The 13,879-nt window shown below is 42.7% G+C and overlaps 1 protein-coding gene across 1 annotated transcript in view; it reads left to right on the top strand.

Annotated features, from left to right (window-relative positions):
- LOC308650967 (general transcription factor II-I-like) overlaps positions 1-13,879 on the top strand; it is a 73,903-nt gene that overhangs the window by 37,055 nt on the left and 22,969 nt on the right. The window contains exons 12-16 of the mRNA XM_081297566.1: positions 780-846; positions 7,485-7,609; positions 8,657-8,722; positions 11,449-11,632; positions 13,083-13,141. Of these exons, the coding sequence (XP_081153692.1) occupies positions 780-846; positions 7,485-7,609; positions 8,657-8,722; positions 11,449-11,632; positions 13,083-13,141 (501 nt within the window). The remainder of the gene's footprint in view (positions 1-779; positions 847-7,484; positions 7,610-8,656; positions 8,723-11,448; positions 11,633-13,082; positions 13,142-13,879) is intronic.

Here is a 13,879-nt window from a genome sequence, read left to right as displayed (position 1 = left end):
TCACAGGTATGGGACTTGCCCCATGTGCTAGGCTTTGAAAGACTTTGTTTTGGGGAGATTTTTATCATCATAGTCTACTCTTAGCAGAATTGTATTGAACCTGGGTTCTGGTCTTTACTCCTTTACTAACAAGTAATCATAATCTCTGGCAAATCAATTAATCTCTCACCTCTGCAAAATGAAGGCAAGCTACTGAAAACACCCTATAGCTGAGCTTGTGGCACTAACATTCCAACAGACATTTGCTGAATACAATGAGACACTTACTTAGCGCTGAAAGTCCTTGCCACAGAGTGAAAGGGTCTAGCCATGTATGCAGCTGCCCCAGTCGTTTCCTTGAGATGAGGGGGTCTCCATCACAAGAGATGGATTGTGGTTTTACTTAACAGTTACAAACCCCCATAGGATGCCTACAAGGAGAGGAGAGATGGAATCTCAAGTATGAAGCGTTTATTTTTATCCTGGCATTTTCTAGTTATAGCAGGAAAATAAGTGTGAATTTGTTGTAATTTTATGCTTCCGAGAAATATGTTTTTTTTCTTTTGAGTTCTTAATTAATGCAGATAACTTTGTTTTATTTAATAGTTTTAGAGTTTTTCTAGTTTCGTTTCTTTTATCCCTATTTATAACCAACAGGGTCAAATATTTTTAACATATGAAATGAATTAAAATGCCAGTTACATTTTATTGTAGGCTGCTTTTGGATATCAAATCAGTAAAATGTTGGAACATATGGAAAATGCTTAATAATGTCATTTTAGAATTTTATTTTTTTCAAGATTCTACTCAACATGTCCCTTCAGAAACAAGTGAGGACCCTGAAGTTGAGGTGACTATTGAAGGTTAGTTGTCTAAAAGCCTTGATTCCAAAGGTTGACTTCTGGTCATAAAATGTGTCACATTCACATTGCTAAGTATGCATTTCATTCATTCTTAAAGGAAACCTGTGAAATGAGTTGATACATATATACGTATATGTATGTGTGTTGGTGTGACCAGGCAGCCCACTTCCAGCCATGCACCCGGTGCTTTGGGAGTTTTGGACAGCAGAGTTGAGCCATAGAAGATAGCGTTGGCCCACAGTTGATCAGAGCACACCCTCTGTCTGTGGGAACAAGGACATTATGGCCAGACTTGGTGCCTATAGAAGCAGCCTGTGACCTGTTGGGTGTGGTAGAGGCATGATAGAGCTGGAACCCTTGGTATCTCATTAGGCACAGTGTAGGAGAAGGTACTGAGTCTCCCTTCAGTGTTTGGTTTTGTTTTGGGGGCAAGGGTCTCCCTCTGTGGCCCAGGGTGGCCTGGAGCTGCTGGACTGGCCATGCTCCTGAGGAGCTGGAGCTGAGCATGCCCACCATTCCTGGCCTGTCAGTAGTGTTTTTCTGAGAAGGGGCTTCACTCTGTTCCCACGCTGCTCTTGCTCTCCTGGGCTCCAGCGAGTGCCCCTCCTCAGCTTTGCACCCGGCCCACCCTGCTGGTGCGGGCCCCTGCTTCAAAGGTAGGCAAAGCACAGATGAGCCAGTTTGTAATGAAGGTGACAGTGTGTCTTTTCATGTTAGATAATTATTAAATGTGGATTGGATCGTTTTCCTTTTAAATAGTGTCTCACAGTGCTCACGCATGATCTCCCCCATCAGTGCAACCCTTTCCTCTAGCGCCGTGTTGCAGCTGTGTAGGAGCTGTGCTCCCCTCACCCCGTTCTGCCCTGGGCTCGGGAGCAGGCAGCAGGGCGTGGTTTGTGTGTGGCGGTCTGTGTGTGCGGTCTGTGTGTGCGTGTGGTTTTGTGAAAGTACACAGAGGCTGTTTGCATGCATTGTAACAGATTCCCCTCAGGCTCCCCGTAGCGCCCACCCCCAGGACCACCCATTTGGGTACTCACCTCTTTCCTCCTAACTGCTGCATGAACTTTTCTTGGCTCAGGGGCTTGGGTGTCCCTCCCCTTCCCCGTTGTCCCTGTACCTTGCTGGTGTCACTTGGGAATGGGGGTGTCTGGCCACTCCAGGCTGCTCCAGACGTTTGCTTTTCCTCCTCTAAAGCGTAAGCTGGTTGCAGTTTCTGTCCAGGGTGGGAAATCCTTTCACATTTAATGTGCTGATCTCAGTTGGTTACTGTACAGATTTCTTTTCTCATTAACAGAATTTTACTAACCTAAAGGGTACTTTATATTGTTTGTAGTCTCCCATTAAATAATTGAAATATTATTACTTTATAAAGACCTCATTAATTGTCAGAGGAGAACATTTATAAGAGCATATAAATAGCACAATTTTGTTTTATTTACAGAAATGATAAAAGTGGGTGATTATTAAAATTATACAAGTGAAACTTTGGGATAAGACTAATAACCAAGTTGATATATCAAAATTTAGAGCATAGGCTGTTTCAAAAATTTAGAAAACACTTTTTTAAGACTTCATGAGATGTTATAAAAACCAGGAAATAAATAACTGAAATCTAAAGCATTTATCAGTCATTTCAACTTTTAATCTTTAAGGGGGAGTGATGAATCTCATTTCTTTTAAACTAAACACGGTAAAATAAATCTTATTTACCATCCAAATTTGTGATTGGAGAGTCGAGTTTTACTGTATAGACTGATTCTTCACATTCAAAAAACCAGTGAAACACAAGGGACATTTTCCTGGTCTCTGTATGCAGTTTCCATGTAAACTCTATGTGGGCTGTTTGTCACATCGCCAGCCATTTTTCAGCCAGCCATTGAGGAAGGTAAAACTTAAGTTTTAATGTTAACAGGGAAGGTCAGATAAGAACTTGCTGTGACATCTGGTTGGTATGTATATTTATTCTTTCTGGAAAGATGACTGCAGAATGGTAGATGCCATTTAATAGCCACAGAAAATTAAATTTGGGGGGCTGGGGTTGTTGCTCAGTTAGTAGAGTGCTCACCTGGCATGCGTGAGGCACTGGGTTCCATCCTCAGCACCACATAAAAATAAAAATTAAAGGTATTGTGTCCACCTACAACTAAAAAATATGTATTTAAAAAAGTTAAATTTTGGTCTATCCTTATAATAGAAAAATATGTAGGCTTTGAAATACTGATATGTTTTTCTTTTTTTTTTTTTTTAGAAAATTTTTTTTCTTTTTTTATTAGTTCAAAATATTACAAAGCTCTTGACATATCATATTTCATTCATTTGTGATATGTTTTTCTTAATGCTATGATATGAAAAAAATATTCCTAATATACTATTATGTTTAGAGGAAAAAATGCCTTTCATGCGATGAGGCCAGCTTAAGGGGCACGATGCCCCTGCTGCCTGGAGATGGCACTCCCTCCTGTTGCCTCTCCCTGCATTTCTCTGCGAGCTCACAGAGAGGCACGCGAGGCCTGGCGTTTCCCTGCCTAGCCTCATTTGAAGTCAGCCAGGGCTGCAGCTCTGCGGGGTGCAGGCTTGTGTCTCTAGAGATGGCGCTTCTTACCCTCTGCTGGGTGTGCTCTTTGTGCTGACCCACCCGAATCTGCAGTCAGTGGTAGCCTTGAAAACATGGCAGCTCAAGCTTGGACCCCTGGGGGCAGGATGACTGCAAGCCTCAATTTCATAAGCATCATTGTGATTGCTATCAGTTCTGATATCTGTGATATGTGATGAGAAAATCTTAGCATTTAAAAAAAATATATTTATTTTTATGTGGTGCTGAGGATGAAACCCAGGGCCTTGAACAGGCTAGGCCAGTGCTCTACTGCTGAGCCACAACCCCAGACTCAAATTTTATTACTTTTTAGGGCTTGTTACCATATACTTATTCTAGGTTCAGCTAATAGAGGGGACTTTTTGGTTTCAAAGGGGTTTCCTTATTGCACAGTTTGTTTTTAATAATCCTGAGTCATTCAAGTGCGTTCATTTTACTATGGCCTAATCCAGGTCATGATTTTCTTTCACTGTTTTCTTTAAGTGATTTTAAGTAAATTTATTTTTTTAATTATTTTGCATCTCTCTAAATCAACTTCTCTATGTCAACTATCTTTTAAATTTTTATTTTTAGTCTATTTTAAAGGTGTACGTAAGAGGTAGGGGAGTGGCTCATTGATGGATTGCTTGCTTGGCAGGCACCAGGTCCTGGTATTATACTGGTACTGTGTATGTACATCCTTCCATATGTATTTGATTACATGTTATTACAATAGCAATAGTTATTACAATAGCAATCAGAGAATCTGTGATTGAACTTAACATTTGAAAATTTTTGTTCTTTTTATACCTGCTAGACAGTCACTTAATGAAGACCCAATTGTTTATACACAGATGAGTGTTTTACAGAAGCTGCATAAACAAATTGGGTCAATGTTGTATTAGAGTTTTGATATCATGGTAGATTTACAATTGACAGTGGGTATGTGTCATTCTCTGGTAACTTTTTGTGGAATTCATTCTTTGGCAATGTCAAAGAATTAGTGCTGCATATAAATAAGCCCTATACTAGGCATGTTCACTTAAATTTTCCACAAATATTGGGGACCTTGTATGTGCCCAAGTAGTGTACTGGGTGCTGAAGATTTAACAGTGGGCAAAACAGGTGGATCAGTTGGCATGCTTTGAAGAGGAATGACGGGACCTGCTGCTTATTTCAAGAAACATAGCCACGGTGTTGAAGGCACTCAGAATAACTTACGGTAGAAAGAGAACTCGTTCAGGGGGCTGTGGCATTCACGCAGGGCACAGAGAGAAGTGCTCCCAGCAGGCGGGGGCAGTGGAGGTAGGAGTGAGTGTGTCTCGGTGGGTTTGGGGTAGATTGCGTAGGTCAGCATTTTAAAAGTTTGTGTTGTAAATTTTTATAGCTTTTAAATAGTTGGTGAATACATAATTGTTTATGTAAAAATGTGGATTTTAGGTGAGTTATTTTAAATTGGATGCTTGTGTGAAGAAATGGGATCTGTTTATTTGAACTGTGCAGTGTAATTAGTGGCTCTAACTTTTTCAGAAGACACAGTATACCCATTTTTTTTTTTAACTTTGAACGGATGTAAGTTTGGATGTAAAAAATTGACAATTTGATTATGATGAAAGTCTACCCTGGATGGCCAGCTTGAGGCCAGCCTCAGCAGTGAAGGATATCCTGTCTCAGAATTAAAAATGACAAGATCTGGGGAGTCCAGTCCAGTGAGAGTGTCCCTGGGTCAAATCCCTAGTGTGGGGGGCGGGGAAGGCCATCAAAGTCCTGTCACACACTGTTTAGCAAGCGCTGGCCAAACACAGACATGGTGGTGAGCTCCTGCTCTGAACCGAGGTGTGCAAGTGGCTTGTAGAAAGGAAAATAGGTTTCCTCTCGAAATTTCAAGTGAGGGACCCTGTGGCCTGAATTTTCAAAGTATATTTTGAGAGTTAAACTTAAAACTATTACTCAGTATATTTTCACTTAATCTATTTATATCACCTTTGACTATTTGAAATCCTTAAAGTAGTTTATAAACTGAGGTGATGTAGACTGGTCTTACTTTACTGAGGGTTTGTAATTTTTAAGTTATTTTCAGATTTCTTTCCTTGATTTTCCTTGAAACGGGGTTTCTAAAATGGCTTCACCACAATAAGGTGTTTAGAATGTTGGAAATTATTAATATATTTTCCTGAAATAAAAGTATCATCCTCAAAAAGCAGTTTCATCTTGCCAGACACATAATTAGGTTCCAGTGGGGTTTTATCTGGTGCCTGTTGGGTTGGTACCGTTTTTTTACTGTAACAGCTGGCAGATACTCTCAGGTGACTTTGGCATTACAGGGAGGCCTGGTGGCAGCGAGCCCACCAGGACAGTAGTGTCGTCTGTGTTCCCTGCTGCCATTGGGCAAGGAGGTGCCAGAATTTTCAGCTCCACTCAAAGGTTCCCCTTCAGATCCAGCACTTGGTTGGGTGCACGTGCATGCCTGTGGCAGGAAGAACCAAGTTCAAGGCCAGCCTCAGCAACTTGGTGAGACCCTGTCTCAAAATAATAGATAAAAAGAGCTGGGGAATGTGACTCAGTGGTAGAGTGACTCTGTGTTCAATCCTTTTCACCACTGGGGGGAAAAAAGCTCTCCCGTGGCAAGAGAGATTTAAAAAGACAGACAGACAGTACTGCAGCTGGCCTGCCGCTGTGCCAGGCAAGATGGTACATGGAGCTAGATGGGCAGGTTTTTCCTTGCAGTACTGGGGATGGACTCCAGGGGCACTCTGCCCCCAGATACACCCCCAGCCCTTCATACATTTTTTTTATTTTGAGACAGGGTCTTATTAAGTGGCCCAGGCTGGCTTCAAACTTGGAATCCTTTTGACTTCAGCCTCCGACGAGTTGCTGGGATTTACAGGTGTGTGGCGCTGTGCCCTGCTTCAGATGTGCATTCCTTCCATTTCTGAGAGTTGACCTCGTGGTTAGTGGACAGTAACTACCCCAGAGTGTGGTCCTGGCTGCACTGTGTGTGTAGTGTTGGGATGTGATCAGATCACCCCACGCTCTCTACACCTATGTAGTTGTGAAGCGAGAGCAAGTTCATCTGCCCTAAAGCAGTTTCTTGCCGTATTTGACTGTCTTGTCATTGCTATTGTCTTTTTAAACAGCAATTGTTTTTCACTTTATACATACGATATTTGTTATTAAAATGGTATTTTTCACGATTTACAGATGATGTTTAAATAGAACTCCGAGTGGCATGGGTTGCCTGGGGTTCTTAGGGAGGACTCTGGTATTGCAGGCATACTCTGCAGGAAATTAGCATGGGCCTCCAACAGGTGTCTTCAGCCATCTGTGTGCAGATCTGATGGCCCATTTATGCATGTGTCCTTTGTTGCGTGAACCAGCATTTGTTTCATAAGTAATATAGCCCTGTTTCTTTCATCCTGTAAATTTTGTGTTTGATATACAGTTAATCCACCCTCCCTTGTTGATACATGCTTGGGTTTTTTTTTTTTTTTTTTTTTTTTTTAAAGAGAGAGTGAGAGAGAGGGGGACAGAGAGAGAGAGAATTTTAACATTTATTTATTCTTAGTTCTCGGCGGACACAACATCTTCGTTTGTATGTGGTGCTGAGGATCGAACCCGGGCCGCACGCACTCTAAGCGAGCGCGCTACCGCTTGAGCCACATCGCCAGCCCCCATGCTTGGGTTTTCTATAAACTCAATGTGAGTATTTTTCATTCGAGCCTTATTTTTCCTCCTGCTGTGTTTGGATAAATTTAGGTGAGTGTCTCTGTTAGAATTTGTTCTTGAAAAATCTAGAGTAAGATTCTAGGGAGCCTTTTGAAAAATACTTGAGGAGATGGAGAATTTTATAACGTGGCATCTCAGATGGAGCGAACTAAAAACACTAGCGAGGCAGAGGAGCAGGCTGCAGCCGTGCACTCACCAGAGGAGTGGGAGGTGGCGGCCTGGCCTGGAAAACTGTAGTGGCAGGGGTCCTAGGAGTGGTTCTTGATGCCCCTTGTGCCTTTGGTGCTGAGAGGTTGACAGGCCTGGGCTGTCACTCGTGTACCCTGTTCCTCTAGTAATGACAGTTTTCTTTCTCAAAATGATGATTACTCTCCACCCACCAAGAGACCAAAGAGCAACGAGCCTCCACAGCCGCCTGTCGCAGAGCCTGCAAATGCTGGGAAGCGGAAAGTGAGGGAGTTCAACTTCGGTAGGTTCCCGTGGAGCAGGGCCTCTCCAGCTCTGTGCTGTGGTGACAGGCGGAGGCCCTCAGCGGGGACAGCAGCGCTATGGTCTCTTCTGGAAAGTGGGCCCAGTCAGTTGGGTTCGCTGAAGCCTTAAGCATGTAGCTTCTGGCGTTAAGCACAGCGAGCGGACTCTGTTGATGACTTAGCAATTATTTCTCTTAGCATTAAAATCTCCTTTTATTTAAGGACTGTTTGACTCCTTGATTTTCATTTTTGTTTTGTGTGACTACCACCTGCTAATACACCAGCCCCCAGTCCCCAGTCAGTAGATTAAGGGACTAAATAAAATATCCATGGTGAATTGTATGTGTGAGCCGTTCTTCCGATAAAGAGAATGCTTATCTCATTTATGTTTGAAAACAACATTTTATTCATTCATTCATTCATTCATTCATTTATTTCTCTATCTTTCTATTTATTTGTGGTGCTGGGGATTGAGCCCAGGGCTTTGCCCATGCTGGGGAGGTGCTCGACTCGGAGTCACGGCCCCAGCCCTGGAGGCAGTGTCTTTAATATCCTCCCTTGTTAAAGTCACAACTACTCGATGGAGATTGAATTTTTGTCTACATAAATTTATTCACGCTTATGTTCTTTAAGACTCTGTGAAGTCGCAGCTACGCACTTGTCAAATCTTACTTCCGCCCAGCTAGCACCCGCCCTGGAGGATTCCTGAGTCCCCTGGAGGCCCTGCTCTCTTGCCCTTGTCTTGTGGTGTTTAACTGGACTGGTCTTCTCTGACCACCTCCTTGTCAGAAACTGAAAGGCTTTAAAACAGGGAGGTAGTCATTGGGAAGGGGTTTGAAAATAAACTTCAAAACGTTCCTTATAATCTCCTTTTGAAATCATTCTAAGAACCACAAAAGGGGGAGAAGCCCTGGGAAAGCAGTGCAGCCCGAGGGACTGGTGAGACTCGGGCTCTGGGGTGGGCTCAGAGCAGGCGATGTGGGTCATGGAGGGCACAGCGACACCTGCCTGCGCATCTGATACTGACCGGTCCTCTCAATTTTCAGAGAAATGGAATGCGCGAATTACTGATCTACGTAAACAAGTTGAAGAGTTGTTTGAAAGAAAAAACGGTATGTCTAAATGGAAGAATTCTTTTAATTCTTGGTTGGAAGTATTTAAACAGTGGAGTTAGTGTTCACCATCGCAGGTTGAGGAGCGCATGGCCAGGGCTGTCCTGGAGCCGTGCCTCCCTCACACACTGTCCCCAACAAGGTCATTTACAGAGGTCACTTTCAGAGGCTGGATAGTGGAAACTTTATTTTTTAATTTCCTTAAATGCCTATTAACATTTCTTTTAAATGTTGAGTATACACATCTGGGGATATCTTTACATATCATGACAAAGTCTTGGATTTTAAAAGTTACTTGAAGATGGTTTTCCTGAGCTGCTTCTGGTCTGCTGTGTAATAAGTTCATTATTCATTGAGATGCCTGTATTTTCTGTTGTTCATATATAAATAAGTTTGTTAGATTTCAGAATCTTTACTTCTTTACTTTCCTGCTTTATCCTGTAGTTATTCTATGTAATGGTGAAAGAAAAGCGATTTGTTATCACCAGATGGTATATATCAAATGCTCATCTAAAAAAAGCAATAATCATTGAAAAATGTCATGTGTTTTATCTTTTCCCCCTAGTCCTGGGGATTGAACCCAGGGTTGTATTCATGCCAGACAAGGGCTCTTGCCTCCTATGAGGCAGGCTGCAAAATTCTGTAATACAGTTGGTTTTTTTTGTTGTTGTGGTTTTATTTTGAGCAGGGGTCTTATAAAGTTGCCTGGGCTGATCTCAAACTCTTGGGCTCGAGCAATTTTCCTGCCTCCGACTCCCAAGTAGATGGTACTCCACAGGTGTGCACCGTTGCACCCAGTTCAATATATTGAAATTTAGCTTGCAAATCTATTATAATGTTTTCCTGCATCATTTAATTTCTTATTTCTTTTTTGTCTCGGTAATTGAACCCAGGAGTAATCTACTACAGAGTTATATCCCTAGCCCTTTTTTTTCCTATTTTGAGACAGATCTCTGTTAAGTTGCTGAGGCTGGCTTTGAAGTTGTGATCTTCCTGCTTCAGTCTGCCTACTTGCTGGGATTACAGGCCTGCACCATGGCGTCCAGCTGCCATTGAATTTCTTTATGTGAAGTTTTGTAGCATTAGAACTTATATTGCTGTTATTTACCTTAAGAAACTTGAACATAGTTTTTCTTGAATCCAGCAGTGCTTAGCCACTGAGCCATGTCCCTGGCCCTTTTCTGTCTTTTTATTTTGAGACAGAGTCTCTGTAAGTTGCTGAGAGGTTGGCCCTGACTTTGATCCTCCTGCCTCAGCCTCCTGAGCCACTGGTATTACAGGTGTTCCCCACCGTGCCTGGCTCAACATTTGTTTCTTTAATTTTTTTTGTTGTTGTTGTTGTTGTTGTTGATAGGCCCTTTTCTTATTCATTTATTTGATTGCGGTGCTGAGGATCAAACCCAGTGCCTCACACATTGAACCACCATCCCAGCCCCAACATTTGTTTCTTTGTCAGGGTTAACAAACCAATTGCTCAGTGAAAATCTAGAATTAAGAGTAAGTTTGCTAACTTTTCTGAAATGCTTTCAGTTATTTCCTTAAGGTTCTTTTAGTTTTCCTCCCACTTTGTCAGAGTTTCAAGCCTGTTTTTGTATGTGCTTTTAATTGCTCCATTTCAAAGCAGAATGCACCTGACATACTTTGTGTGGAAGCCATGTGACATAGTGAAGAGACCACAGGCTCTGGGGACAGAGTGCCTGAGTGTGTCTCTGCCCTCTGAACTTTGTGTGAAGGGAGAAGGCACACCTGTCCTGCAGGTCTGAGGCCGCAGAGTGCTGCACATGGCACCTGCCCAGAAGCCCATGACCCGCGCCCTGCCCTGCTCTCACGCTCGGTTCTGGCTGTTCTGGGTAGAATGGCTTAGTGCTGACATGACGTTATTGATTTCCGCTCCCATAAAGTGTAGCGGGGTTACATTTTGAGCTTTTGTTGTGAATATGATTTATTCAGTTATTTTGCATAGAGCAAGGAAAATAATTGTTTACCAAATCTTGTGAAATTGCGATCACAATCTTCACATCTTAAAATTTCAAAGCTACCTTAATGGCAGTTTCTTTAGGGCAGACATTTTCAGAGGTCTGTAAATGTGTTTTTTAGATTCAGCATATCAGCAAAGGAGGGGCTGTGCATCTCCCTTGGCACTCATGTGTGACATGGCACTTGAAAGTTAATGTTCAATAACTAGATTTCTGTTCACAATACCAGTAAAAAATGAGACTTAATGGGGAGGGCAAGCTATATCTGATTATTCCTGTTTCCCAGGCTTTGGACATTTCATAACTCTTGTATTATTTTACTGTTGAATAAATAAGTATTAGCAGAAATTTTTCATTTCATAAGTTTCCCCTCCTGTTATATAAAAGAAATCCTTTGTGAACCCACAGCATTTAGACCACGTGTGTCTTCTACACGCTGCTTTTGTTCCCGGCACAGCCACCCCGGGAGCGGGTGGTGCTCCTTTCCCTTTCACACTCTGCCTCCATTTTCAGCAGAAAATCTGGCTCTGTCTGCACTGCCTTAGGTTAGGGTTAGGGGGACAGAATATGGGTTCCTGGGTGTTCTTTTAGTTCTCATGGACTTTTTTTTTCCTGATTCAGTTTTACTAACAGGAATAAGATAAAATGATAGGCACCCAAGAACAGTGTGTGTTTGATTATTACTTTCTACAGCGTGCTCAGATCCCTGTCTTGTAATGACTTGATCCCTTTCTCTTTTTATCGTTAAAGCTCAAGCAATAAAAGCCAAAGGTCCGGTGACGATCCCATACCCTCTTTTCCAGTCTCATGTTGAAGATCTTTATGTAGAGGGACTTCCCGAAGGAATTCCTTTTAGAAGGCCGTCTACGTATGGAATTCCTCGACTCGAGAGGATATTGCTTGCAAAGGAAAGGATTCGTTTTGTGATCAAGAAGTAAGACGCGTGCACTTCACCATTTCTTGCCTTTGTTCTCATTAGGACGTGATTGACACTCATGAGCCACGAGGGTTGTATAAATGTTTGGGTTACTATATGTAATTTTATCTTCCACTTTTAAGTTGGTCTGCATGAAGAATTGCCTCAGTATGCTACAATTGACTTTTGAACTTCAAACACTTGCCTCTACCCAGTGGGCCTATAATTGTCCTTTTCCTTCCATTTTTTGCTAGGTATACTAATGTATGTCTTAGTTTTAGTTCTAAAAATTTCAAAGCATATGTGTAAATATATGAGTGTACAATATAAAATAAATGAAATAGTAGAAGTAAGAATGAAAAGGAAAACTAGGGCTAGGCATGTGGTGATGCACACTTGGGAGGCTGAGGCAGGAGGATGGCAAGTTTGAGGCTAGCCTGTGAAATTTAGTGGGGCCCTAAGCAACTCAGTGAGATCCTTTCTCAAATAAACAACAAAAAAAAGAGCTGTGGGTATAGCTCATGGTAAAGCGTCCTGGTTTTAATCCCTAATAACGAAAAAGAAAAGCTCTAAATTTTTTAGCATTGACTTTAAAAGTGTAGGGTTTTTTTAATCTCAGAATTTAGTAAATGTGGGGCTGGGGATGTGGCTCAAGCGGTAGCGCGCTCGCCTGGCATGCGTGCGTCCCGGGTTCGATCCTCAGCACCACATACCAACAAAGATGTTGTGTCCACCGAGAACTAAAAAATAAAAATATTAAAAATTCTCTCTCTCTCTCTCTCTCTCTCCTCTCTCACTCTCTTTAAAAAAAAAGAATTTAGTAAATGTTTTGTTTCACAGTTTATTAATATTATTCAGACACTATGAATTTTGCTGACATCATTCTATATGAATTTCTGACATATTTAGAATTTTAGTTACCAGTTGTTAGGTGTTGGGAAGTAGATAATCTTGAAAATAATATAAAATTAAAGGATCTCAACAGGCGCCGTGGCACACGCATGTAATCTCAGTGGGTGGGGAGGCTGGGGCAGGAGGATTGTGAGTTCAAAGCCAGCCTCAGCGATGGTGAAATGCTAAGCAACTCAGTAAAAACCTCTCTCTAAATAAAATAGGGTGAGGGATTAGTGGTCGGGTGCCCTGAGTTCGACTCTTGGTCGCACCCCCCTCCCCCAAATTAAATAATCTCACCTAAAATTTTTGTAATATGCTTATTAAAATGCCTTTGGGTTGCGAAGGTGCCTGTTTTCCTGAGAGGACACAAGATCCCCAAGGCACCTTAGGAGACTTTACAGTTACCGTTCTGTTCACACTGTAGATACCCCAGAAACTTAGGTTTACTGTGCCCCAGAGTCCAGGAGGTCTTTTCTTCTTGACACCAGCCTTCATGGCGTGGCGTCAATATGGACTCGGGTTCCCATCTCGCCACCTGCTTCTGGTGGTCCTCACTGCTCACTTTGCCTTTCAGACACGAGCTCCTGAACTCCACGCGGGAAGACCTGCAGCTCGACAAACCCGCGTCCGGAGGTGGGTCTCCAATCTTGGCAACAGCAGAAGGCTGTGTGCCTTGGTCTCTCCTTTGAACCAACTGTGGGGAAGGAGGGTACCATGGCCACAGGTGGGGTGCCACCGCAGGCACAAGAGTCCTCCAGAACCATAGCTCGATTTCTCAATGGTGGCCCATCGCGAATAGTGGGGAGGGACATCCCGTTACTGGGTAGACAGAACTGAAGGAACCCTGCGTGTTCTACTTTTGAGAGGCAGAGTTTTGCTTCATCACCATTTTTTTAGTTGGACTGGTCTCTCCTGGTCCCTGGGCCCCTCATTTAAGGGCTGGGTGTAGCGACCGCTCCTGGGCCTGGGGGCTGGCCTTTCAGAGCAGGTGGCTGCAGCCCTGTGATCGAGTCCTTCTTTGCAGGAAGTACAGTGTATTTCTTTATGTTCTTGTTTGCCTTTGTCTGGAGTGGAGGGGGGCAGGGGTGGAAGATGGAAGCCACATGGCTGGAGCTGGTGTCATGGAAGTATTCTGCCTGTGGGGTCACATCCCTGGACTTTCATTGCAGAATGACTTGCTTGTTCTTGAGTAAACCAGCTTTTTCCTGGCTTTATTGAACTTGGTTTCATTGGTTCTTTTTTTTTTTTTTTTGCTCAGTCAGCATCTCTTTAGTAATGAAGCACTCTGACATCTTAGAAATGGCTTAGTCACAAAAAGGAAAAAAAATGTCATTTTATGATCATGATATGTCACAGTCTGAGCCCTTAAAG

This window comes from Spermophilus citellus, assembly GCF_964194105.1.
Source record: "Spermophilus citellus genome assembly, chromosome: 6".
Classification (NCBI taxonomy): Eukaryota; Metazoa; Chordata; class Mammalia; order Rodentia; family Sciuridae; genus Spermophilus; species Spermophilus citellus.
The sequence above is the reverse complement of the archived record's forward strand: the minus strand, read 5'-3'. Positions and strand labels throughout refer to the sequence as shown.